Genomic DNA, 27,183 nt, shown 5'->3' with positions numbered 1-27,183 from the left:
TGCAGATTTTCTCCGCAGGGCATTTTATTGATTTGAAGTATAATCTGTTATGATCCAGGAACAGAATTTGTGGTGTGCATGCTTAGATTTGTGGAATTTTGTCTGTCTGATTGCAGATCTGCTTTGATGAACAGCCTATGAGGACCTGGGAGCATGCCCAACTTTACTCTGTCTGTGGGGCATTCTATATGTTACACAGAAACGTCTGGAAGCCTGTATTGCTGTTTTTCAAACCCTTTCTGACTGTCTTTTCAACTCTTTCTCTCACAGTCTTTGGGCAAACACATTACTGACTGGATGGCTAAAGAAAATAAACCTCCTCCAGCCGGTGACTCCTGATGGTTTTGGTTTGTTAATGTTCATAACATCTACCCTTTTCATACCTTCCTATTTTCAGCCATCCCTTGAGACTGAACTTGAAGTCTCTTGCGAACAGCTGATGACTGGGCTATTCCTTGCTCCATTCAATGGACTGAACTTTTCGTTGGTGTAGTTTGGTCATTCACTTGTAAGGAAATTACACTATGTTAGGGCAAATGTGTTGGTCTATTTATTTCACCTTGTTATGTCTAATTTGGGATTTTTTTTTTTTACTCCTATCGCCGTCTTCCTATTGCCAAGACATTCTACCTTGGTATGTTCCACATAATTGAGATTATCTCTTTCCCCCCTATTTTTGTAATTGTTACTCTGATTATTCCAGCAAAACGAGTGACTTCCACATTGTCTCGGAGTATTCAATGTTGCTACATAATGGGGCTGGAGAGATGATTCAGTGGTTAAGAGCACTGGCTGCTCTTCTAGGGGACCTGGGTTTGTTTCCTAGTAAGCACACAGCGGCTCACAACCATCCATAACTCCAGTTTCAGGGCATCTGGCCCTCTTTTTTGACCTCCACAGATATCATACATCCACAGTCTGTGCAGACATACATACATGCAAACAAAACACCCACACGCATTTTAAAAATCAATACATGGTTTGACTTGTGTGCTCCCAATCTCACCCACGTGTCTTACCAGCCCCACTTCAAAATGTTCTCGCCTGAGCATCAGACAATATTGAAAGTTTCCTGTCAGTTATCAAATATTAATTATAGGAGCCGTGAGGAAATGGTGGCCATGGCCACACTGTATTTGCACGCACGGTAGCTTAGCCTCCTTTCCTGCGGCACCCACTCTCTTTCTTCTCCTTTCTGCGGTTGTCAGTCTTCAACTGCTGGTGCACTGGTTAGCTTCTGTCTACTTGATACGAACCTGGGAACAGGGAACCTCAACTGGAAAGCTGCTTCCATCAGACACGCCTGTGGGCATGTTTGTGGGGCATTAATTCTCTTAATTAACGATTGATGTGGGAAAGAGGACCCAGCCCACGGTGGGCAGTACCACACCTTAAGAGGTGGTCCTAGTGTGAATTGAAAAATCCGGCTGAGCAAGCCACGGGGAGCAAGGCAGTAAGCATGGCCTCCGTCCGCTTCAGTTCCTGCTAGAGCCTGGCTTCACTGCATGAGGCACTGTAACCCGTGGCTGAAATAAACCCTTTGATCTGCAGGCTCCTTTTTCTACGGTGCTTACCACAGCAACAAAGAGCAAACCAGAGCCGCAGGCTTGCCAGTATGTCAGAACCTTTCTCTTTTCCCCAGAGCACCTCGATCTTCCTTTACCCTCAGAAAACACTTCCATTCAACCTAGAATGAAACTGAGAAGTCACAACTGAGTCGGGCAGTGCTGGCAGTTCTCTGTGAGTTTGAGGCTAGCCTGGACTACAGAGCAAGTTCCAGGACCTCGACTCAAAAACTAAACAAAACACAAACAAACAAACAACAACAAAAAGTCACAATGAACGGAAGCCTGGAATGGCAGTTCACACCTGTTCATCCCAATATAGTGAGTTTGAGGCCAGCGTGGCCTAAACGGGACCCTCTCCCTTAAAAAAAAATAAATAAAAACTCCAGTCCATTTTGTATTCCTTGAACCTTCAAAAAGTTTGTTCTTTCACGGCTTGATCCAGCCTCACTGCTATTTGAGTTTGTATGTCTCAAAGGCCACCGACAGGACTGCTTTCTTATCTTTAGTTTTCAGAAGTTTGTATTGCTTGTGAAGAGTTTTCAAAGTAAAATGTATTGTGCACATTCAAGGTGCATGTGGATGAGCTACAGTGACCAGTAGGAAGAAGCAGGTTAATATACTCACCATCTCAGGGTTTGAGGATCAGCCACAATCCACTCATTTGGCGAAAATCTGATCACGGAGCACGGTGACGACCCAACAGCCACATGCTCTGCTCCAGCACTCAGCCATCTGCTATGTGGAGTTTCCAGAACCTTAACTACCATTTCCTCCTCCCCTACAATAACTAATGTCCATCTCAATATATTTGGTCCATTCCCTACTCCTCTGTGTCTCTGCATCTTTTAGATTTTGCAAGGAAATGAAATCAAGAGATAGTATTTATTGTGTGTGTCTGACATATTTCCCTCAGCCTGCAGTGTGGAATTTGGTTGATACTATTTAGTTGGCTTCATGTATCTATAAATCTAAATTTTGTCTCCAGACTGGGGAGTGTGGGGCTACCATTTCCTTAAAACGCTGCTTAGTATCTCTCTGCGTCTCCTCTCCTTCAAGTGCTCCAGTGACCTATATGCTGGAGTTTTGGCTAGTGTCTGCAGGTCCCCATGCCTGAAGCTTGCTTGCTTCTATCTATCTATCTATCTATCTATCTATCTATCATCTATCTATCTATCTAGGTCAGTCTGCATGAATTTTACTGGTGTCAGTAAGTTCACGAATTCTGTCTTGTCATATTCACTTTGCTGGCAAACATACCTAGAAAGTGTGTGTGTGTGTGTGTGTGTGTGTGTGTAGGTTGGAGAACCGCCTCCCATGGCATCCTCAGGATCACCATTCACTTCCTCTGCAACAGGGTCTCCTAAGAATAAGAATTGGCCTGGAGCTCACCAGGCAGTCCAGACTGGCCAGCTAACATGCTGCTGGTAATCTCCTGTTGAGAAAGGAGCATTTGTAATGTTAGCCCAATGCTAGCAATGTGAGCCCAATGCTAGCATTACAAATGAGTGCCGCCATATCCACCATGTTTACATGAATTTCTGTGGCTCAAATGCAGGTTCTTACACCTGCAGATAAGTGCCTCACTGGCTGAACCATTGCCCCAGCCTCCTAGATTTGGTTTTCAATTTCCACCAGCATTTCTCTAAGTCTGTAGCCCTTGTTTCCTGTAGGCGGAGGTATCTAAGTTTTTCCTTCAAGGCAATGTGTATTTGTTTGTTGAAGCGTTTTTATGACCGCTTTGAAATCTAGCCTCTGGTGCATCCTGACATTAGCATAATCTTCCTCAGCCATGCCGAGCATTTCCTGGTATGGCAGGTAATTTTCCGTCGTATTTCAGACATATTGCCTATTACCCATGAGCCCAGAAAACTTGAGTCTTGAATCTTTTATTTCAGGAGACAGCGCCGCCGCTGTTGTTAGGCTGAGTGAGCAGGTAGGCAAGGGCCTGCTCTGTGGGCTGTGGGTCCACTCAGTTCCACCAGCCTGACTTTCCAGCGTGCTGATTTGCTATTTATCTAGAATCCTTGCCCCACTCCCACCCCCTGGACTGGCAGAGGGACAGAGGGGAATCTGTAGATGGGAGAGGGACACCTCAGGCCCATGCAGGGAGTGGCTATCTTTGGGTGGCATTTACTGTGGTAATTTCCCTTGCCTATGGGAAAGAGTATTTCCCTGGTAAGGCTGGGTGCTCTCAGCATGGGGCCCTCACTGAATCTCCCAACCACCTGGTAGTCTCTGGGAAGGAGCCACATCTTGGTCACTTTTTTGAGCTCACACTCTAACTGCCTCTAAATAGGTTTCAGAACAGCCTCTGATTTTTGGTAACTTTATTGTCATTTGTGGGTCATTTTTGTTAGCTAGCTCAAAATACCTGTTAGCCAATGTGTCCAGATATGGTCAATTTCTGCGGCACCACAACATCCTATCTGGCAATGTCCCAGGATCCACATTCTCTCAAGCAACTTCAGTTCATCCTCTGAGACTTGCCCAGCAAGTCTCCATTCTGTCTCAAGAGATTTTTCCCAAGGCCATTGGAACTCTCTTGCGGCCGGTCACTCGAAACCTCTGGGATGACACACAGCAGCTGTGGCCTTGCGTCCTCAGCATGGTGGTTCTGAGTGTCTACGGCACACTAGACTAGCCTGAGGTATAGGTAGTGAGAGCCCAGGCAGTGCTGAGGTACGAACTGCAACTCCTACCAGTCTACCAGGCTGGATCCCCTGTGACCAGAGGCTTTGAAACATGAGCAAGTTTATTCTACAAGCCCCGCCATCGTGATGAGCACCCAGGGTGCCTAGGCGTTGCGTTCAGTAAGTGATCTTTACATCTGCACGACTCATGTTCATACCCTGTTGGGACCTTGGTTAAGAGACAGTCAGTGACTGGCGGCAAGGGATCCCCTGGCTGTTTCCTGTTGAGACTGAACCTGCCACTGTCTGCACTCGGTTAGGAAACCAACATCTGCATCCTGTCAAGCCCACCTTCCTGCAGTATGTGTAGGAAGATGGTATGGGACGAATGTCATTAGAAGCGCAGGAGGACAACAACATGGAAACGTGAGCCACACAGCGGCTGCTAGTTGCATTTAGGAGTCTCTTCATCATCAGCCAGGGCCTGAAGCAGCCCTTCTTTTCAGGTTTAGATTAGCAGGTTTGCAACGGACCTTGTTCCTCACCCCTGACCCCTGACTCAGGATGGGGTCAGCCCAAGGGAGCAGAAAGCCAGGAGATCCAGTCCATGGAAGGCGCAGGAATGCTGAGGGTTATGCAGGGCCGGGTGGCCTGGCTACTCCAAACTCAATGTTCAGACTGTAGGCAGCCATACCTTAGAGTCTTTCCATGGGGCCAGCATGTGGCTGGGCTGTAACTGCGGGGCACTGAAACACCCCAGCACCACCATGCCTGCACTCAGCTATCAGTTCTGTAAAGATGCTGGTTATTGCTGTACTGTGTGAACACGGGTGTGGGGGTCAGAAAAACAGCTTCAGGAGCTAATTGGCTCTCCTTTGCACCGTAGTTCCCAGGAACTGAGCTCAGGCCATTACACTTGCACAGCAAGGCTTTTCCCTGAGCGACTCCACCAGCCACTGCTATCACTTCTTCAAAGATATCTGGGTTTCCAGAGGACACCCATTTTGTAGCCCAGGCTGGTCTGGAGCTCATCATGCAACCCACAGCTGCCTCGAACTCACAGTAAACTCCTTTATTAACCTCCCGAGTCCCAAGATTGCAGGCGTGTTTCACATCTTACTGTTCATGTTTGTGACAAGGTCTTGCTGTGCACCACTGGCTGTCCTTGACACGTGGCCATCTTCCTTTCTCTGTCTCCCAAGTGCTAGCACTGCAAGTGTGGGCCACCGTACCTTGCCTGACAACTTAAAAATAATTCGAATATAATTTTCCCAAGGCCTTTGGAGAGCCATCCTAAACTATGTTCTCAGAAGCAGAACATGTAAGTAGGAAGTTGAGCGCAGTGACTCACAAAACAGACACCAGAAAAGACAAAACAAAAACCCAAATACAAACCCCGGCAGGCAGTACGTGAAAACGGACTCAGTGAGTCCATGTACGTGCAAACGTACTCACACACAAGCGCAGACACACACACAACACACGCACAGACTCAGCATACAGCCCGGGGCATAAACGTGATCATTGAGGAAGCCAGATGGCTCAGTGGGAGGAAATACTTGTCACACAAGCTTGAGAACTTGACTTCAAATCCCCAGAAGCCACGTGAAGCTGGCGTGGCGTCCATGATCCCGGTGCTCCCATGGCCAAATGAAGTTTGCCACATAGCCTGGCCTATGTGCCAAACAAAAAGAGACTGCTTTAAACAAGCGTGGAGTTGAGGACTCACAACCAATTTGTCTTCTGGTCTTTACACCCAACACGTGGAAGGCACCCATTCACCCACATTCACACACACACACATACGCACAGAAGACTTATACAAACCAAACAAGACATCTGTTTCATTAGGCTTACCAAGGTCATAATTTTTATTATACTCTGAATAAGGCTGATATTTAAAGAGCAGAGAAAACGCCTATACAAAAGGTTTATAGAACACTCATTTACATACTGGATATATATTCTTTACAATATAGAATGGTGAAGACTGCGCTAACAGATAAGGCAACATTACAATGTCTTTGACACTGAGGATAAATGCAGTGTGGCTTCTAACATGAGTACAGCCCAACACTGGAGACTATAAGACCATTAATGAGAAGGTTAACGGGACCCTGGCTATCTATTAAAAGTGGTGGGGCATCACTGAATTTACTCCCAGAATAGTGTACTAATTCGTGCCCAACTGACGCCTGAACAATACCCTTTCCCAGTGTTTCTGAGCACACAGTATAGTCTATGGTGTTGCGTCTCATCTTATTCCATTCAATACACGCTACACGCAGAAGACAGAACCAAGGCCTACCAGCTTGTGAAGCTGTCTTCCTGCGGTTCCTCAGAGCAAATTCCATGATACCCCTGACCACTTTTAACGTGAGTAAAGGTCACACCTGGCCAGTCAGTTTCCAAAGCACATTTATAAGGCTTCTTGGATGCTTTCCATGCTGACCACTGTGGGAAGCCCTAACACCTCCCATTAATTAGGCTTGCTTCAGCTCTGGCCTGCTGATTTCTAACTAAGCCCTCTCCCCCCTCCATCAGAAGGAACCTGGCCTATGGTCTTTGGGTCACATTTGCATATAAACCACCACAGGGCATGGCACTTCTTGGCCAAAGCACAAACTTCAGCCCCCCACCCCCACCGCTACCCCAATCTGGATTTTTAGCTGCATATGAGTAACTGAAACACTAGAAGCCTCTGTGGAAGACAAAGGGCCTCTAGGGAATGAAGGCGCATTCCCCCAATCAGGCACTGAATCCAAGTGTGTCCACGAAGGAGGTCCGCAAAGACCAAGGCAAATATTTGGCACAGAAACGAGGCACTTGCTTTTGGCCCATCAATAGGAGCTAAAAAGTGGAACGGTCCACCTGTATACACGCACAGACACACACAGGAGCTAAAAGTGGAACAGTCCACCTGTATACACGCACAGACACACATAGGAGTTAAAAGTGGAATGGTCCATCTGTGCACACACATACACACACACCATACACACACACACACACACACCATACTGATAGAGTTGATTTCAATTCTACATGTAGCTACATCTCTGCTCCTTTTAAAACAGAGAATCCACTACGTAGATTTCCAAACCCAAGCCTGACAGCAGTGGCCCATGCCAGCCACCAGATGCGCCATCAGGCAGTGGATTTTAGAAATCACGGAGTGAGACTTTCAGGCTGGAATGGGGACGATCAGAGCCTTCCTGGGGTGTAGAGTTCAGCAAGAAGGAGATCCTGGCTTTGCCTCCACGTAGCTCTGCTGCCCTCCACTCTGGGAAGTGTCAAGCTCACGGGCTTCTTCAAAAATCTCTGACCACTGGGAGGAGCAGTCAGGAAGCCTGCAACCCTAGGCCGCCAATCTTAGCACGAGCTGATGACTCAGTGGCTAAGATGACCCAGCGAATCAAAGCTAGCCTGGGAGAGTTAGAATTTCTCTTCATCCCCCTTCTCTCCCTCCTGACATCCACAAAGGTCCCCACAGAAGCTGCAGGAGCCACGAGGAGAATCACGGTAACAGCTTAGAAATGCCACATACGCGCTTTAGATCACGCAGGCCTGGAGACGGCCCGGCCAGTCTTGCGGAGGAGACGGAGAATGACCCTGGTGTCTTCGTGTCCCATTCCTCCTCGACATTCCCTTCAGGAAAGAAATCATCCACATCTGGGCAAGACATAGCGCTGTGCAAACAGAGGGTGGGCTGCTTGAGGCAAAACTGTTGGGCAGTTCTGCGGAAGAAGAACCGGGCGGTGTCGCCCTGGGACCACTACTCAGCCGCTCCTTGGGGAAGAGACAGTCGTCTCTGGTGTGTCTACAAGGGGACAAGCCTTCTAGCAATCACAGCTTAGTCGGCTGCAGCATTTGACATGGGTACCGTACGGCAATGGCAAGTGGTTATAAATAATTTGGCATGAGTAAAATATAAATTACACACAATGGCGGTTTTGATTCCGGCTTCTCGCTTTCCTCTCAAGGTCCTCTAGGCTCTCCACAGCCCGGCTGGCCACCTGCGAGCAGGATCACGGAGTGTCTCTGGCATTGCATGCTCCTCCCCGACACCAGAGGCTGCCGCTGCTCTCAATTCACAGCCTTTCCACTGTTCCTAACTTAGATTCCCACCACGGTCCAACCTGCACGCACCTTCCCCAACCATGCATGCCCTCCTCAGCTTCATCATCGTCTGCTGCAGAAAGACAAGATGAGGGAGTCGCTGGACAGAGCACATCTGCCGAGAAGTGGGCAGCATGGTTACTCAGCCCCTGCCACGCAGGCTGGGTGCTCCTCATCCACACAGATGCCAGTGAGCCAGGGACTCGAGGCCACCTTGTCTTCTGTATTCTCTCCTTGTATAGCCCTTGCCCGTGGGACACTGGGGAACCATTTCCTGGCCCAAGATCCTTCCATTCAAAATGCGCCCGACTATATGGGTGTGTCAGATGAGAAGTTACTCTCAGGAAAGGCCAATCTGTAGTGATGTTGTTTGTTCCTGGTTTGAAGAGCTGCCATATTCTCCCCTCTTGGGTCTGGAATGTGAGAATTTTCAGTCTGGTACAATTGGGGGCCCCGCCTAACCCCACTGCCATTTCGAGGGCCTCATGAGGCATCTGGCGGGCTTGGCTATGAGGGACTTAGATCTTCTTAGGGGAGCCAATCATGACCTTTGACACAAAGTTGACAATGGCACTGGCAGGCTGCTCGGGGTCATGCTCTGCGAACAGGTGGCATACGTTGTCTGTAGCACTGCCCTGCTTCCTGGCCACAAATCCAAAGACTCTGCAAGAGACAAGAATAGGTCAGAGTAGCCAGAAGTGTGCAGCAGCAGACATGCATGCACCACACACGCAGCACTCACAAATGCATGAACCACATATGCATGCACCACATGTGCATGCACTGCACACGCATGAACCACACGGGCAGTGCCCACAAATGCATGAACCACGCATGTAGCACCCACAAATGCATGCAGGATCTCACTTTCACAAAACAGCAACCGGGGAGCAATAGCAAGTGCACCTACAGAAGCCTATGATGTGCCAAGCACTAGCTTGGAGACCTATCCACCACCCTGACCTCTGGTCCTTGGAAACTGCAGGGAGAATGAGTACTGAGCCTAGAGGAATGCTACCCCACCCTAAATAAAAGCTGAGGCCTTGCTTGCTCCTTAGCATCTCTTCTAGAGGGCTGGAGGTCTTCCAGACACCTTCTACAGGGTCCTGAGCTCCAGCTGGCCATGCAAAATCAGGGTCTCCCCTGGAACTTCAAGGCCTTAGGAATTCTAGGAAGAATGCCAGAAGCTCCCAGAACCTGCCTAGACCAGACACCCAACCCAGAAGGCTAATATGCCAAGAATTCCTCTCAGGCCTGCGAGACTATGATCACTTCCGGAAGCTGCAGCTGTCTGCTACTCCTGATCAGTTCTCCAGAGCACGAAACACTCTGAAATGAGCCTGCGAGGAAGGAGGCATGTGATGGCCACTGGAGATCAGCAGGGCAGACTATGCAGAGGAAGCCAATCTGGGGGGCACAGGGAAGCCTCTGTAGTGGGGTGAGGACTAGGCTCTCCTGATCACCTGAACAGCAATGCTGAGCAGGGAATCAGAACTTGCCGGCCAGAGGTGCAAAACATAATCCTTCGAGTTTGGGAAAAATCAGGCACAGATTTCAGTCCTGCTCACACACACAGTCTGGGCGCCTCAGCAGTAGGGGCACCCTCTTAAATGGCTGCATTAAGAGATCTTAGGGGCTGCAGAGATAACTCAAGAGATTAAGAGCACAGCCTGATCTTCCAAACGTCCTGAGTTCAATTCCCAAAAGCCACATGGTGGCTCACAATTAATGAGATCTGGTACCCTCTTCCAGCCTGCAGTCATAATGCAGACAGCATGCAGACAGAACACTGTATACATAATAAATAAATAAATTAAAAAAGAAATCTGTCTCAGTGTGTATGCAAAAGGACACTACAGATATAATATAGACAGTCATATCCATCCCACCACAGGGGATAAGCCAACACGGTCCAGGCCTGTACTTCAAAATCTGAACACTTATCCTTATTTTTCTGCTTTCAGTTTAACCCAAACAAACATCCCCATTGACAATGACTGCTTTGTTTTGTTTGGTCTTTTAAATGAGGCCTTCTTTGCAAATCTAGACCTGAGCTCATTCTGCACTGTGATTATCCTCAGAAAGAGAAGAGATGCTGGAGACTTACTTAGAGGACGGGCCATCTTTGATCCACCTTGGGAATTGAAGAGAAACAGAATTCATGTTAACGTTTTAAAATTAAAGGATGAAAGCATACTTTTTGGTGATAAAAATGGAAAATTCTTACTTTCTGTCCTGTGGGTCCAAGGCACAGAAAATGACACTGCTCACGGGGTAATGCCTCCTGAAGAAGAGCCTGTTGGGGGGTAGAGAGAGAGGGGAGCTCCAGTCATAGGGCTCTGGGATGATGGAAGGTGGGCTGAGGAGTCCCCCACTCCCCAGTGGGATGACTGTGAAGTGGGAACTATTTGATGCCTTTACTCGTCATTTGGGGAGAAGAACGGTCAACAGCCCGACACTGGGCAGAACGGTTCTCGCAAGGGGACAACAGAAGCACCCCCAAGAGTGATGGTGTCAATCACTGGGAAGGTCAGGAGGGGCCAAGGAGTTCTGAGGAACTGGAAGGGCCAGTGATGCAACACAGAAGGCAGCTCAGGACCTCTGAACCTCCTGGCTCTCCCAAGGCTGAGCTCAGGTCAACAGCACCATGCATGGCACGTGCTCTCTGCACTCTCCAAGTCACTAAACCCTGAGGTAGGTGTTTTGACATAGGTATAAAAGAAGAAAAAAAGAAACCAAACATCAGAGAGGTAAGGAGTTTGCTCAAGGTCTCCTGTTGCAAATGCAGGGAGAAGCACTGACGAGCAAAGCCAGACTCTACTCTGTGGTCCTGCTCTTACCCCAACTGCACCATCCTGAAATGGCAGGTGTAAGAGTCTATATTCAAACTATTCAGCAAAATAGGAAGAAGACAAGATCTCACTGAAAGAACTGGCTCTGGGGAAGGCACTGCAGGCGTGCGGGCCTGCAGGGAGGCTACCACTGAGGGCTCAGGATGGCCTGGGCTCTGTCCCTTGCATTTGCCACAAAAGCTCCTGTACCACACTGTGTTCCTTTGACCAACATGAGCTGCCCACCAGCTATGGAAGTAGTTATGCCAAAACAGAAGCCAGTAGATTCTGGTCCATCTCAATGGTTTTAAGGCAATAACTTAAAAGGTCTTTTTAAAACAACAACAACAACAAAAAAAAAAAAACTTAAAAGAAAATAGCCTAGGAGCTAGAGAGCTGGCTCATGGGTAGCATTTGCAGAGCAGTCATGAGAACCCGAGTTCAGATCCTCAGTACCAACGTAAGAGCTGGGTGTGCTGGTATGAGTTCTAACTCTAGCACTGGACGGACTGGGGGAACAGCATGGCTTTGAGCAGATCCCTGGAGCTCACAGCGAGTCCCAGGCTTACTAAGCGACTCTGTCTCAAAGAAAAGAACAGAAAATAACTGAGAAGGACACTGGGAAGGAGACCTCAGGCCTCCACACTCCTCCCACCCACACTTACTTTCTCTGGTTGTCAGTCAGGGTGATGCCCTGGGCTGACACCTTGAAGTGTACCACTGTGGACACTGGCGGAGGCTCTTGAACCAGGGTCATACTCAGGGCTTTCTGGACCGCCTGGTGACCAGTGAGGGACTCCATTTCCACGGAGTTCAAGTACCAAACATTGCAGGCTGCAAGACAATGCGGAGCGGGTGAGAAGTGTATCCGTCAGGACTGCTGGGGACATACATGCTCCGGCGCGTGGGGAGAGACCAACCAGAGGAGGAAAGGACTAGGAGCAATTTCAATGTGTGACCCAGGCCAGGAGCACTGGCAAACACATGCTCCCTGCTTTCCAGTAAGCAAACGCTTGCTCTGGTGCCAAGCAGAGGACATAATAAGCTACTGTGGGCGGGCCTGTTAGTGAGAGAAGTATTGTACACATATGGGATCTTCCCTGGCCTCAGCAAGAGGAAAGACAATGGTCACGTTAACACAAACGCCCAAAATACAGTAAGTACGAACTCTCTGAAATTCCTGAGAAACATCCATGAGGTGACTCTGTTCTACAAACTACCTTGTCTAAAGTGTTGAAAGGGCATGCAGAGGAGCCATGAAGAGATGGCTCGCAGCAGCATCTCTCCACGGCTTAGTGCACAGACTAAGCACCACCTGCCATGTGTCCCAGCTTCCTACACTTCCTGGTTAGGGTGTTCCCTGTAATCATCTCCTCCCAGTGGGTGGGGAAATGTGACTGAGTGTCAATATGTCCCTGAAGACCCCACTGTCCCGTTTAGCCCCTCCTCCTGTGTTACAAGCTACAAGTAACAGATCTGAGAGTGTAGAAGCTGGTTTGTTAGCACAGGGCTTTAGGTTCCGTGCGAAGCTCAAGAAGAAAGCCAGGGTCTCCAGGGAGGAGATGGAGAAGGGCCCTTCCTTAGAAACAATCCTGTTTGTCCCCTTCGGGACTCCTGCTGAAATCTGACAGTCACTGTGGAGTGTTTCCAGGGTGATGAGGACATTAAGAGAGCTTCATGGCTTTCATCAGACTGGAGTGGTTGGCTACAAAAGTGAGGTCTCCTTTTCGGCTTGCTTTCTGGCTTTCCCTTAACACGACTCTCATCTGTATTTTGCCAGAGTTGAAGCAGCACAAAGCCACCCTCAGGTGCCAAGCAGATAACAATACCATCCTTAAACTTCAGAAACATGAGACAAAATACAGCTCTCTCCTTTATAAATGACCCCCATCTTGTATAACATTAGAACCACTGAGAAGAGATTAACAATGGAATTGCCCTTGTTTTAGTCTGCAGAAGGCGGCAAGGGGCTACGCTAATTCTGCCTTAAAGGCCTCTAGAGCGGTGGTTCTCAATCTGTGGGTTATGACTCCTTGGGGGTTGGACGAGCCTTTCACAGGGGTCTCCTAAGACCACCAGCAAACATAGAGATTTACATTACGACTCACAGCAGTAGCAAAAAAATAGTTATGAAGTATCAATGAAAATAATTTTATGGTTGGGGGTCACCACAACATGAAGAACCGTATTAAAGGGTTGCAGCGTTGGGAAGGTTGAGAATCACTGCACGAAAGTTTCACAAAGCAGAAAAAAATAAAAAGCGTCCCTCTGGTGCAACCCACAGAGAAACTCAGATGAAGTGCATTCGGATGCCGACTGTCCTGCATGCTCTGGCTCTTGGTGACGTTCCTGAAGTGGCTCTACCCTCTCTGCTTAGAAGCAGCAGGTACCACCCCTTTGTACGGGAGCACCTGCCAAGAGTCCAGTCAAGCGGACTGGGGAGGACTGCCACCAGAGGATGCTCCAACGAGATGTAGCACAGGGACCTCGGGGGCTGCAGCGCTCTCTCTATAACACAAGCTGGGAGTCGCAGCCCGAGGCTCTGAGATCCTGAACTTCAGGGAGTGCACAAAGTAGCCGCGACTCTGACAATGTAACACAACGGAGAAGGAAAACAGGAATGTGGTCTTACACTGACAAGCTGACTGGAAAAGGGAAGTCCCTCCCTCCATTCGGAAGTTAAAAGTTAGTCAGGATTGAGCTTCGCTGGACTCAGAAGAGAAAGAAAGGGAAGGGAGGAAGGTCTGTCCTGTCCCAAAAGGGAGCAGACACTGAGAGGCAAAAGACCCTCAAAGACTTGAGACAAGTCACCCTCGCTGCTTTCAGGCAGGACTAGGCCTATGAGCTCAGCTCCATGGCTGAACACTTGTCCAGCCCCACCACTGCAACCCAACTTAACGGGAATTTCTTAACTCACAAATAAAACAGAAGTTTCATCTGAAATACTTCTGGTCTGCAAACTTTATTTACCCTTACACTCATGAAAAGGAGCTTGACCATCCCAGTGTCTAAATGCCACTGTTTCTGAAGCAAAAGTCAACAAGAAATTTCTAGCCCAAATAAAATGTTTTCACTACTCTGAGCTTAACCTAGTACCTCTCAGTAGTAATGGGCCCAAAGAACAGCCTATATTTATCACCCCCAGTTTGCAGATTAGGCTCAGAGACGGTAAGGATTATATGGGTAGTCAGTCACTCATCCCCGAGTTCAGGCCAAGGTGACTTTGCTAGAACACACTTCATAGAGAACTTTGGTGTTCAGACCTGCCTCACAATTGCAGGTAAGATCACTAAAGAGGAACTTAAGTCTAGCTGTTTTACTTGTATGTTAATTCCCATCTAAACTACAGGTTTCCCTGTATTCTCTTGCAAAAGAGAGAAAGGTGTCAAAAATTCTTAGAATTAAAATTGTCAAAGGCTTTATGCCCACAAAGCTCTGATGAAATGGGTACCTTTTATGCTGGGGTAACCCGAGCCCATTCTGGATAATTTAGCCACATTTTTCAGAAGGACCTGAAAAGCCAGGAAATAACTTTAGGGTCCCACTTCTTCGAAGATTCAAAAAGAAAATCTCCCATAAGCATGCAAGACAGCTAATCCACATTGGAGAATGTTCTTACACATACGCATTACAGCAGGAAAAAAAAATGGAGATAGTGTCCAAGAATAAAGAAAGGGTTAAATTGATTCTCTCAACAAAATAGGAAGCAAGCAGCAAATGGTAATCACGAAAATTATATAGCAACATGGAAAAGTGGTTAGCAGGTAATTGGCATAGCAGAATAAACCGTCTCTGCTATGATTAGAACTATAAAATCAAAAGCATGTGTGCTATGAACAGGCACTGGAGAGAAGCCTGGAAAAAGGAAGACGTACTTCAGGAGGGTGAACACGCCACCTCTGATCCTGTCATGTTGCACATGCAGTTTCAGATGGCGGCGTGTGTGCATGTGTACGTGTGTGTATGTCTGTGTGTCTGTGTGTCTAAGTGCGCGCATGCACGTGAGTGTATGCCTGTGTATTTTGATCTAACTACTATGACAATCCCATAGACTTGGCACACCTAGATGTGATTCACAGGAAACCACAGACTAGACTGCTGTCTTGGAGGCACCACAGGGAGCTTCCAGATAAGGACTGCTCCAACTGTGGTACCAGGCAAGAGCCTGGTGTTGGGAGATGCTGGGAGAAATACCACCTCTGGGGCACGACAGTGGGCCAGCACCGATTCCCAGAGTCAGGCTGTCTCTAGCAGGTACTGTGTGGCAGCAGAGCCAAGTGTTCCTGGAGCAGGGAAACCTGATGCCACAGTGCTGCATGAGACATCAAGCAGGACAGCGGGGTCTTCAGACCCACGGAGGGGAGCTCCATGAGCAGCAGGGAGCTCCTGTGCTGGGAAAAGTTTACATCTGAAGGTGGTTTCAGGTCCACATATTTGAATTCATTTGTATCCACTTCTGGGACTTTAGCTTAAGACGATATGCAGTATTCAGGAAAACTCCGATAGAAAGATGGTCCTTCAAGTATAGCTTATAGCACTGAAAAACTAGACAGGCAAACTGGGTGACCATGAAGAGTGGAACTACACAACGGAGCACTATATAACCACAAAAAAACCTGAGACTTGCATTATGATTGTACAAACCATGAGCAAACTCATTACACAACTACAAAAGAGAATGCAAAAGAATGAACACGAAGGACAACCTCAGGAGAGGGGAGGTGGCAGGGGCTCAGGAGAGGGGAAGCGGCAGGGGCAGAACTGGTTTAAAGCGCTTCCAGCCCCCTCTCCCTCTTCCTGGTGTGAAGTTGGTGCACAAGTAACAGGTTTGGGAGTCATTTATCCCGATTCTTTAAAAAAAAAAAAAAAGAAAGAAAGAAAGAAAAGAAAAGGAAAAGCAAACCTTAAAAGAACACACGATCTTTATTAAATTATACACACAGGGCACTAGCTGCACAATCACCCTGTCTACAGACTCACCGGAACCTGGTGGAAAAGCCCCCCTTTAAGGGTTAGCTTACCCTCCTCAGTTTCAAGAAGAAACAATTAAGAACTGAAGGCTTAAAATAGAGAACCAGATTGTTTCAGCTATAGGAAGAAAGTCATAATGACATTAGTATCAAATGTCCCACCAGCACTGACTGCTGTGGCGCTGGGTCTTGGCTTCTACTGTGAAGATATGGGACATTTCCAAGAGCGTTAGCAGGAGTCTGGGAGCAGGATGACAGGGGAAGTTTAGCTGGGAGAGGAGGGAACTTCAGTGACCAGAGATCAGAAGAGTCCCACCTTGTTGCTACAGTGTCTGTGTTGTGGGTATTCTAAATGACCATTGCTAATCCTCAGGCGAGGGTGGTGCAAGCTCCACACCCAGATCTGCTGCGCTGAATCCCTGCCTAGGTACTGCTCGGTGGAATGGAGATTCACAATCCTAATGTGTTACAGATTAAAGGAAAGAATCTCAAAGCAGCCTTAAATTAAGCCTCGCGTCTTAATGCCCAACCCAGATAATTAAACAGACTACACTAAGAAAATCCATCCATTAGAAAAACATTAATGTTCTTTTAAAAGATGGGAAATGTGTTTAAATGTATTTAAAAATAGTGAGCTGCAGCCACTCCACACAAGATGTGAGGAATATGAGGGAAGAGCCAGAGGTCAGGGATGACTGGGGAAAACAGTGTCTTCTGAATACACCATGACTACCACACTCATAAGCTCACTGGAGAAGAAGATCAAGGCAGCCAACAGTCCAACACAGCTGGAAGAAACACGCAAACCCTACTCCCTAGCTGAAGAACCAGTGACAGCTGATGTCTAGTAAAGGAAGGAAGAGCCAGTTTGCTTTAGTGGGTATGGTTCCTGGTAGGTGACCGTGCTTCAGGAGATGGTCCCCATCCCTATGAGTACATTGGCAGAACTCAACTCAGTGAGTTATTACATAAAAAAGGACATGAGGTTTGGGTGAGGAGATGGGAAAGGAGGATCTGGGAGCAGCTAAGGAGACTATGATCAAAATACATTATATGAAAGTCTCCAAAATTCAATAGAATATTATATTAAGATAATGTGTTGGAATGGAAAAGATGTAACTTCTAAACACCAGGACAACAGTGGACATCATTAACATGGCCGAATGTAACATTGACTGGATGAATGTCGTTAACAAGGAGAACTACAGGAAACTGCTTACGATGAGCAATATTACACCAGAGACGCCCGCAGAGGCACGGTGGTTCTGGCACTCCTCATGCGGGACAGAGAAGCAGAGCTCTGCTGCTAACACAAATGCAGATGGTGCTTCAGGCAAGAAGCCAGCGTGCTCTGACCAATGCTCGTTACCTCAGGAGCTCCATTCACGGAGTGGGATGAGACCACGCCACCCACTCAGCTCCATGAGGCCAGCTCTCACAGATGGCCATGCCACCATGATCCTTTTCCTTCACGGTTTTTTTTTTTAATAAAATTGATACATATTTGTGGTTTAAAACCAATCATCACAGGCTTTTTTAATTTTAATTTTTGAATACATTTTTTAAGAGGTAGAATCAAATAACCAAATTAGCCAAAGGCCATGCTGATGTCTTAACCTCAGAATATTATAACATCAGTGTGTTAGACATCGGTATGCATCAGTATGACACGGGGTGTTACTCGTGGAGGGCTCCAGGGAGCACCTAAAACAAAATTAGGGGCTTTGAGTTGATCTCTTACGTGGTACCACTCAGTGTCTCCTGAAGCTACTACGGGCGGTGGCCCAGGGACAGCCTGCTCAGGCTCAAAAGAAGTAAAAGAGACATAGAAAAGCTGGCTCCCAGAGAAAGGCGTTATTCTTGGGACAAGTCCCTGCCACCTTTGCTGTGGCTGTGGTTAACCCACCTCTTTGGAAATCTAAAACACATTCCCCATTATAAATGAGAAAGTCTTCTTTGGTTGTACAGTAGTCACATAATGGGTTTAACTTTATAGAGGAGACGACATTAGAAGATTACAAATTATACAGAGAAGATAAAGATATTTCTTTAGACTCTACAATGGCATTCTAGCTGGACAGTGAGTCTTTAGAGAGATACAAAACAGTGAGACACACTGTTCCTCTGTCAGAATGAGCACATCCTTCAGAGTGACGCCATCACGTGTAGTAAGAATGTGGAGCAAAAGGAAGTTTCCCAACTGCTGGTGGAAATGCAAAATGGTACAACCACTATGTAAAAAAAAAACTTCTATACTTTTGCCACATGATCTAGCAATCAGGCTCCTTCATATTTGATCAAAAACATTGGAAACATTGATCAGAAACCTTTTTTTAGAAACTATTCATACTTGCCAAAATTTAGAAGCAACTAGATATTCTTCAGTAGTTGTGTGGATAAATAATCTGTGGCTCACCCAGAGCTGGAAAGATACCTTAGTTGGTAAAAATGCTTGTCGTGGAAGCTACAAGCATGAGGATTTGAGTTCAGGTCCCCAGAAAGCACACAAAAGCTAGGTGCAGTGATTGGGACTATAATCTTAGCACTAGGGAGATAGAAACCGATGGATCCTTGATGCTTGTTGGCCAGCTGGTCTACCCATTGACCAATGAGCTATAGGTTCAGTGAGAGACTGTTTCAAAAATATAGAGTAACTGAGAAAGCTATACAACACGGAACACATGTTCCATGCCTTGAAACACATGTGCATACATATGTTCAGGCACCCACATGTATTCGTACAAACACATATATATGCTCCTGCACTACACACAATAAAAGAAGCCACCAGTCCATGAAAGTCATGGAAGAATCTCAATGCATATTACCAAGTGAAGGAAACCAATCTGAAAATGCAATACAGCTTGTGTTTACAGCAGAAGTCACTCTAGAAAAGTCCAAACTAGAGAGAGCATAAAAAGATCAGTGGCAGTGAGGGTCTTAACCATGTGGGAGGAATAAGTAGGGAGAGCAGAGGGGAATTTTAGGACAAAGGAAATACTTTGTGTGACATTATACTGATGAGTGAATACCAAAGATATTTCTTAAGCCCATGAACTCCAAAGTGAACTCCATCTCTGGATGGGGCACTGGGAAATTTAAACTAGAAGCAATCAATAGGAGCCCACAGAGGAGAGTCAGTTTTCTTCATGCATGGGTGCCCTGATAAGTTATTAAACCCTACATGGCCAGGTCTAAATACATCTGTATATGAGCAAAACTGAATTGACTTGTGTGTGTGTGTGTGTGTGTGTGTGCGCACGTGTGTGTGCGCACGTGTGTGTGATAATAATAACTAAAGAAGTAGGGGTCAAGAATATGATGGGGAGTGGGGGCATGGAAGGAGTAGGAACGGGAAGGGAGGAAGAGAAATGATGTAAGTTTTTAAGAAATTACAAATTTTAAAAGCCTGAGCTCTGAGTAAGCTATGGACTTTACTTGATGTTGTAAGGACACCGGCTCATCAGCTGTAGCACCATGGTGTGGGATCTGGGAGTGAAGAAACAGCATTTATATGGGATCTCTATGCCTTTATAGCTTCCTGTCACGGATCGAGGAAAACCTATTAATGAAGATATTTCCACAGAGCAGCCTGGTCTCACCACAGGGACGGCAGAGCAAGTCCAGCAGCTGACTCACGTTGCCTGACTGTTGAGTCACAGTTTCAGGACATCTTTGCATTTTCAGCTAGCAAGGCGGTCACCCACATCCTGCCATGCTGTGCCCCCACCTCCGTCTCCACACTAAGCACAGGACTTGACATTTATCCCACTGAATCTGGTCTTGTTCGAGTCAGACAAACAGCTCCAGCCTCTTACGCCCTGACCCCATCTCCTCACAGCTGTGCCCCACCCAGCCATGCCAAGCGGCTATAAAAGGAAACTTCCTTCACAGAAAAGCAGGAAATGACTGTCCGGAGGGAAGTCCTAGCATGGAGTTCGGTTCTGCCCAGAGACTCAGAGGCACAGAGACAGTGAGAACAGGGCTGTGTCCACTGACCTGCCCCCTGCTTCAGCAATTCAGCTGCTGAGTTGGCCGCTGTCTGGGGAGAGTTTTCTGCTATTTCCTCCATGGGATCTGCAGGAAGAAAAGAAAACAAGTGCTCCTGACACAGTAGTCCACACGGCAAGAACAACTTTATGACAGACTTTGCGGATGGTGACAGCACCGTTAACTTTCAATAGTCCAGTCCACAGAACCGCCATCCCACCAGGGACAGAGGGGGGTACATGCCCTCCCCGGAAACAATTTTTCTGGTCTCTGAATTCACTTACATAAATGATGAAAATTTGAAAGAAAAACCCCATTACTTCCAGGAAAGCTGGAATACAGAGTCAACTCACATATCCCCTGGATATTTCTAAATATTATCCTGGGTGTTTTTTGACAAATATAGAAGTTAAAAACTTGTTTATTCATGACCTAAATTTAAGCATAGCAGCATATGTCCCATTTTGTAGGTCTGTAAATCTATAATGCAAGTGACTTTGAAAATTAATCTGAGTCGGGCAGTGGTGGTGCACGCCTTTAATCCCAGCACTTGGGAGGCAGAGGCAGGCGGATCTCTGTAAGTTCGAGACCAGCCTGGTCTACAAGAGCTAGTTCTAGGACAGGCTCCAAAACCACAGATAAACCCTGTCTCGAAAAAGCAAAAAAAAAAAAAAAATTAATCTGAGAATATATATGTGTGTGTGTATACACACACGTATACACACATGCGTATATAAATTAACTATATATGCATATACATATTTATTTATTTTACATTCATGTATGTCTGTGAACCTCATGAATGCCTGGTACCCAAGGAGGCCAGAAAAGGCCAGATCCCCTGAGATGGGAGCTATAGATGCTCCACCTGACATGAATGCTGGGAATTGAACCTGGATTCTCTGGAAGAGCAGTCAGCGCTTTAACCACTGAGCCATCTCTCCAGGTCCCCCAGTGTCTTACATCTTTAAGCTGAAGAGTCTTTGTTTTCTAGAAGCCTTCCCATGTGTAATGTCTTGGAGCTGTTGTTTTCAGCAGGGCCTTCTCCCTTCTTAGTTCAGGCGGCCACCTGCCTTCTTTGAGGTTTATGTAGAGCACTTGTCATTAAAGAATCCTCATCTAACTATTTTTTAAGGCTCTCCACGGGTCCTGGGAGCAGCATGCTGTGAATAATGCTGCAGAGCCTACACCTGGCCCCTCTACACACGGCCCCTCTACACAGGGCCCGGCCCGTCTACACTCAGCCGTCCACGGCATACCTCTCTCTGGAATGAGCAGCTTGCAGGGCAAAGCCAAGGGCGTAATGGAATGCTGGCACACCAAAGCTGTCAGGCTCCCTGCAGGGAAAAGAGCAAATGAACATAACATCCCCAAGTTCTTCACCTGCTGTGTGCTGAGCCAGCGAATCTGTTGAGACCAAACTCCCAAAGCCGAGCCTTTAGACCACTCTGGGATGATGTGACCCAAAACTCCCAGAAATGATAAGTAAAGAGGTTGATCAAGGGACTTGCGGTATATTCCCAGCACATCCGTCGCCTTAGTAAGTATGAATTGCCCATGCTTCTTAAGGAGGAGGATACGAAGTTGCCCAGTCTATCCAGAAGATTATGAAAGGCTCTTGTTTACAAAGGTGGGGGAAGGCTCTGGTGGTGGCTCTGTGTTCTTCCTTGTGCCTGCGGGATGGGGACACACTGGGCTCCAACCCTGATAGGACCCATCAGTTGACTTTCACCGTACTTGTTCGCTTGTCTTATTCTAGCTCTGGGAGGTCCTTTCCATTGATTTGGGTTTGACAAGGGTTTTGAAGACAATTACACTTTCAGCTTATCTTAAATACAAGACTTCAAATGGCAGCAGCCGTAGACCTGGGGGCTGAAATGAGTAACCCACCATGGCAGAGAGGCCCTCGGATCTCAAGCCACCTGAAGCAGGGGATCCATGCCCTGGTAAGCATCAAGAGAGCGTCTCAAGTAACTCACCAAAATAAGGTTCGTTGGAGCACCCTTTCAACCGCACGCCCTTTGGAGTACACTCAATCAAGAAATGCCGGACAAGTTCATTGGACAAATCTCCGGCTGTGGAAAGAACAAAAAAAAAATAATACTTTTTAAAATTTAAAACATCAGAGTAGGGGGAAAGGTTAGGAAGAGGGAAAACAGGACAGCGATGGATAGATGGTGAATGGTTGGACAGACAAACAGATAAAAAGGTGCCTCCTGCAGATACAAAAGCTAAGAGCTACACCTAAGAAGGCTCCCTCTGAACAGGACTAAACTGCTGCACTATGGGGCTACCTAGAAGCACCCTTGGGACGGTCGGTGGGCAGTGTGATAAGAGAGGTGGATAGTAAAACCTCTTGGAGTAGCAACGCAGACACTACAAGAATCCCCCAGAGACACCCTCAAACATTACAAGAACTCCCAGAGAAGGGATGGATTAGCAGCTCAGAATGACACTGGCTTTGAAGCCCTTGCTATGTTCCTCTGGGAGAAAAGGGCACTGAGGTTAGGGCAGAAAAGACGTGAGCAAAGAGCTGGAAGGATACCAGCGCTCTGGGTGAGGTGGAGTGACAGCTGGATACAGAAACGCCTTCAGCACCAAGTATTCTGCTCTGTGGGAGCAGCATTCCACTCTACTGATAGCAAACAGAACACTTGTTTTCACGCCAGCTGCTGAACCCAAAGAGAAGAGGCACCAGGAGAAGCCACCGAATGGAAAATGTTCTGAAGATGGAAAAGTACAAGCGGAACCACGAGAAACAGAAGTTTTCGAAGCTGCTCACGTCTATAGACACCCCATGTGCTGTGTCTCTCTCTTCTACTGCAGCCTTTACCACCCTCCATAAGAGGTGACCTCTCAATATTGCTGCTACTGAAACCTCATGGGAGCAAGATCTGCTGGATTTGTGCTTGGAGGGGTTGCCTGACGAGGCGGAAGATCCCTGGTCCCAAATCCAAAACCTGGAAGATTTGGAGCACCAGTATGAAGCCATAAATGCTAGATTCCATACCATGAAAAGTTCAATTCATGTACAAACTAATAGAAAATATTGTATGACGGTACCTTCATTATGTATGAAGTATGCATGAATTCTATACAAAAAGGTAAACGAATTTAATGTTAAGGTTTTGGGTCTCCCAGGTCCAATTCTCAGCACCCACATGGCAGCACACAACTGTCTGTAACTCTAGTTTCAGGATATCAGACACCCTCCTTCTGCTCCCCATGGGCACCAGAAATGTACACACTATACAGACACATGTACAGAAAAACCACCATATAAATAAAATAATAAAGTAATAATAAAAAGTAAGGACTTGAGCCTCATTCCCAAGGTATCTCACTCATTACGCACGAATGAATACTTTGAAATCTGAAACTGATCAGAAACCACAGACACTTGGGATCACTATGGTGAGGGATACCGAGCTGGAATTAGGCTCCAAATGCTGTTTTATAAACAATAATAATGTATAATGATGATGATGATGATGATGATGATGATGTATCCAGCATGTCAGCATTTTCTAGGGACAGTCAAGCTTGCAGAGAAGGGAATCATGTGATCCCATTAAAGTCCACATCCAATAAAAAGGAGGAAATAGACACATAATCCATCCTCTGGGAGGAGAAGATGCAGGACTTCCAGTCTAATGGAAACACCCACTGAAGGTCTGGATTTTACTTGTGGAAATGGCCCCATGCAGATCCTGCTGCCAAGGACTTTTTGGAATGCAGAGTCTAGAATGACCTCAACTGTCTCATCTCAGGATGATTGGAGAAGGCACAGTGACTACTGGCTCTTCACTCATTTGGTAAACTCTTCTTTCAAATCTATCCTTGGACTGCAAAATGCAAATATCAAATACCTGGGTGCACATTCAGAGGCGAGACTGCATCCATCTCCACCATGGAGACCACCATGCTGACATTGCTACTCACATAGCCTTGATAAGTTCCTTTATCCTCGGACTTAGGATAAAGTTGGCCCAAGGCAGGATACGTTCCCAGACTTTAACTGACTTTCCCTGGTATGTCCCTAAGCAACGCTCCCAAGTAAAACCTGGCAGTCCTCAGCAGCCACATTGGAGTGAGCGCTCGGTGATGAAGGCCTGTATTTTCACCCAATAATAACATTCTGTTAAGCATCTTATGATAGAAATCCTAGATGTTCTTTGAGGCCACATTTGTGTGATCTCACTTATCCTGTTCCCTCACCAGAAGCCCTGCCAACACCCACAGGTTTAGGGGGGAGCCTCTCTGACTGAGCCCCAAGTGCCTCCTAACCTCACTCCCTAGCCATGCAGGACAAGCACATTCCAGAAAGCAGGTCAGCTACCCATGCCGGAGGCTGGCCCATCTGCAACCACATCTTATATTCTTGGGACAGCTCGAAGCTGTTTGCTCCAGGAAGCTTTCAGCACAGATTTCATGCAAGGATTTGGACGAATTTTCTCAGATCCAGACATGGAGTGGGAAAGCAGGCACCCGCCTGTCATATGTGCAGGAGGCACCTCAACTGTGCTGTTTCTGATTCCTCTGGCCCGCTAACGCAATCAATGTCCCTTACCATAGATCCATGTGGCAAAGGCTCAGCTCTCGGACAAGCATTCTAGTGGTCAGCAGAGACCATGAGAAGGTGTGGGAAGGTCTTAGGGTCACTGAGGGCATACCCTCAAAGGAAGTGGTAAAATCTAGCTTCCTCCTCAGCCTCTCCCTTTCACCCTGCAGGCGGAGAGTGAGTGCGTACTCCCTTAGGCACAAGCATGCTATCATGATGAGTATCACTGGCCTGGTACCAGAGCCAACCAAATGGGCTGAACCATCTAAACCCGTGGGCCACAGCAAACCTTATCTCATGAAAATTACCTCTGGCATCTTGTCACAGGGCTTCTACCACACATACTCCTCATGACCTGAGGCTGCTCTTTCCCCCAGTCCAAAATGACCATTTGGGTGGTAAAGAGAAGGCAAAGAAGACCTTTTCCTTGCCAGGGTTGGTGATATGTGGTAAAGATGGTTATTTATAGGGGCAAAGGGGGTAGACAAGCAAAACAATGAAAAAGTCGACCAACAATGGAAAATATATTACGATATATTTGTAAAACAAAACAGAGTGGCTGGAAAGATGACTCAGAGGTTAAGAGTACTGGCTGCCTGCCCTTCCAGAGGATCTGAGTTCAATTCCCAGCATCCACATGAACGCTCACACCATCTATAGTGAGACCTGGTGCCCTCTTCTAGCCAGTGGGCACACATGCCAGCAGAACACTCTATCCTAAATAAGACTAAAGAAATAAAAATAAAAGTTTAAAAAATAATAATTAAAAAAAGACATCTCTGAAAGAGAATAAAAGCTATAATCTCAGACGTCAGTGGCTCAGGGTTCTGATTCAAACCGAGACACATAAGAACAAGTACATTCGTTTTCACAATGCAAGTTAAAAATAGAAAAAAATAATCATTTCGGAGATGAGTCTGCCCGTGAGTGATAAGTCAAGCAGTAATGTCTTCCATGTGGTCACCCAAAGAAGGAAGGGCTGACAGGGAAACAGGGAGCCTTCCTGGGTTCTTGGCTTGGCTGTATTATGGAAAACACTAACTTGCTTAAAACAAAGGAAGATAAAATGTATAAATAATGCGTGCTCTTAAATAAGATAACTACCTAAGGAAATAACCTTCTAAAGCAAACCCTAAAGGGACCAGTGCAAGCAGCTGCCACTCTCTGTCACTGTTTTCACCTCAAAACAAAGCACGTACAAACCCCAGCTAGTCCACCAAACCTTACCTTTCTTGTTCAGGTGCAAGACAGAAGGAGGGGGTGTGGCCACCTTCATGGCCAGGCCGTAGGCCCCTCGGAAGGAGTGACTGTCCCTCACGATGAATGACCCAGGAGCTTTGTCCTTCAACATGGCGATGGCTGGAGGAGGGAAAGGCATGGATGACTGCAGGGAACAAAGGCCACTGCCCACTTGGACCCTAAGATGGCTCCCCCTATGAAAAATCACACTGACAGCTGAGCCCCGATGCTCAATACAACCGTCCTCTTGGGGTCCCAAGGGATGGCTCAGCTGCTAGAAGGTGAACTGTGACAAAGCAAGGTGGCCATTGACGTCCCCTCTCTTCTGCACGGACGTATGTGCTCCTCTATTCATCAGTGTGAAACCGGTGCTGATACGCTTGAAGTGCCCTACCTCCGGGACTCCTACTCCTTATAAGTCAACCAAACCTCAGGGGCTCTTGACAGCCACAGAAGATGGACTAAGACTGTCCCTTCTTCCAGCTGTTTCTGCAACTGGGGCCAGTGGGGGTTCTGCCTGGCAGATAAACACCAAGTAAGAAAAATGCTGTCTTCTCTCCATCCGTGCTGCGGCACAGGGAAACAGGAGCCAGGAGGGCACAGGACACCGGCAGCAGGGGCTGCTCTGTGGAGCCCTTGGACTTGTTAAGCAGCTCTTACAAAGGTAGCCTCAGGGAAATGGAAGTCTTCCCAGGCCCTGATTGTTTTCCCCACTTCCTTTCCATTTAAAATGACAACAGCTTCCTTGAACCCACAGGAAGGCCTAGGGTCTCTGTCTCTATCATCTCTAAGATCTAATGGCAGAACCTCAAGGAGAAGACTCGACTTTCCGAGAGATGGAGGGCCCGTGAGCTCCTTGTGTACCGGGACAACCAGGCAGGCCACAGGAAGCTTGTGATAGAGCTCCAAACACCCCACTCCCCTTCACGGCCTGTAGCCACCAAGCTGACTGTCCCACAGTGCATCTCTCTCCTCCATGGCCCTCTTTCTGCAATGCTCTGAGGAATCCTTAGTAGAGACCTAAACAGAATGTCTCTTCCTCCAAGAAGTGTTGGGCTGGCATGGCTGGTGAGCTTAGGGAAACAGCCAGTGTTCACATTCCATACATTGCATGTCTATGGCTGAACCCACTTCTCATCCAAATCCTAACTGGTACTGAATTTTTCTCACAAAAATGTGAAGGTTGTGAAATTTTCCCCAGAGGCCTATAAGAAAGGTGTATTTTGCTCTAATTAGATCCGTACCGCAGGAGTTCCTAATAGAAAGACCCAGAGA

The 27,183-nt window shown here is 47.1% G+C and overlaps 1 protein-coding gene across 7 annotated transcripts in view; it reads right to left on the bottom strand.

Annotated features, from left to right (window-relative positions):
- Positions 1-6,051: 6,051 nt before the first annotated feature.
- Positions 6,052-27,183, bottom strand: part of Tns3 (tensin 3) — a 232,873-nt gene continuing 211,741 nt past the window's right edge. For all 7 annotated transcript variants that reach the window (XM_041668817.1, XM_041668815.1, XM_041668810.1 and 4 more), the window contains 8 exons: positions 25,897-26,028; positions 22,088-22,183; positions 21,368-21,445; positions 20,118-20,195; positions 11,814-11,982; positions 10,545-10,613; positions 10,425-10,451; positions 6,052-8,980 (listed from right to left, as the gene is read on the bottom strand). In XM_041668817.1, coding sequence (XP_041524751.1) covers positions 8,836-8,980; positions 10,425-10,451; positions 10,545-10,613; positions 11,814-11,982; positions 20,118-20,195; positions 21,368-21,445; positions 22,088-22,183; positions 25,897-26,028 — 794 coding nt within the window. In that variant the 3' untranslated portion in view covers positions 6,052-8,835. The remainder of the gene's footprint in view (positions 8,981-10,424; positions 10,452-10,544; positions 10,614-11,813; positions 11,983-20,117; positions 20,196-21,367; positions 21,446-22,087; positions 22,184-25,896; positions 26,029-27,183) is intronic.

The sequence above is a fragment of the Microtus oregoni genome, unplaced genomic scaffold (genome assembly GCF_018167655.1).
Source record: "Microtus oregoni isolate MIOR12 unplaced genomic scaffold, Mior012 000019F_ref0000042, whole genome shotgun sequence".
NCBI classification, from domain to species: domain Eukaryota; kingdom Metazoa; phylum Chordata; class Mammalia; order Rodentia; family Cricetidae; genus Microtus; species Microtus oregoni.
This window is presented reverse-complemented; position numbering and strand designations above follow the sequence as displayed.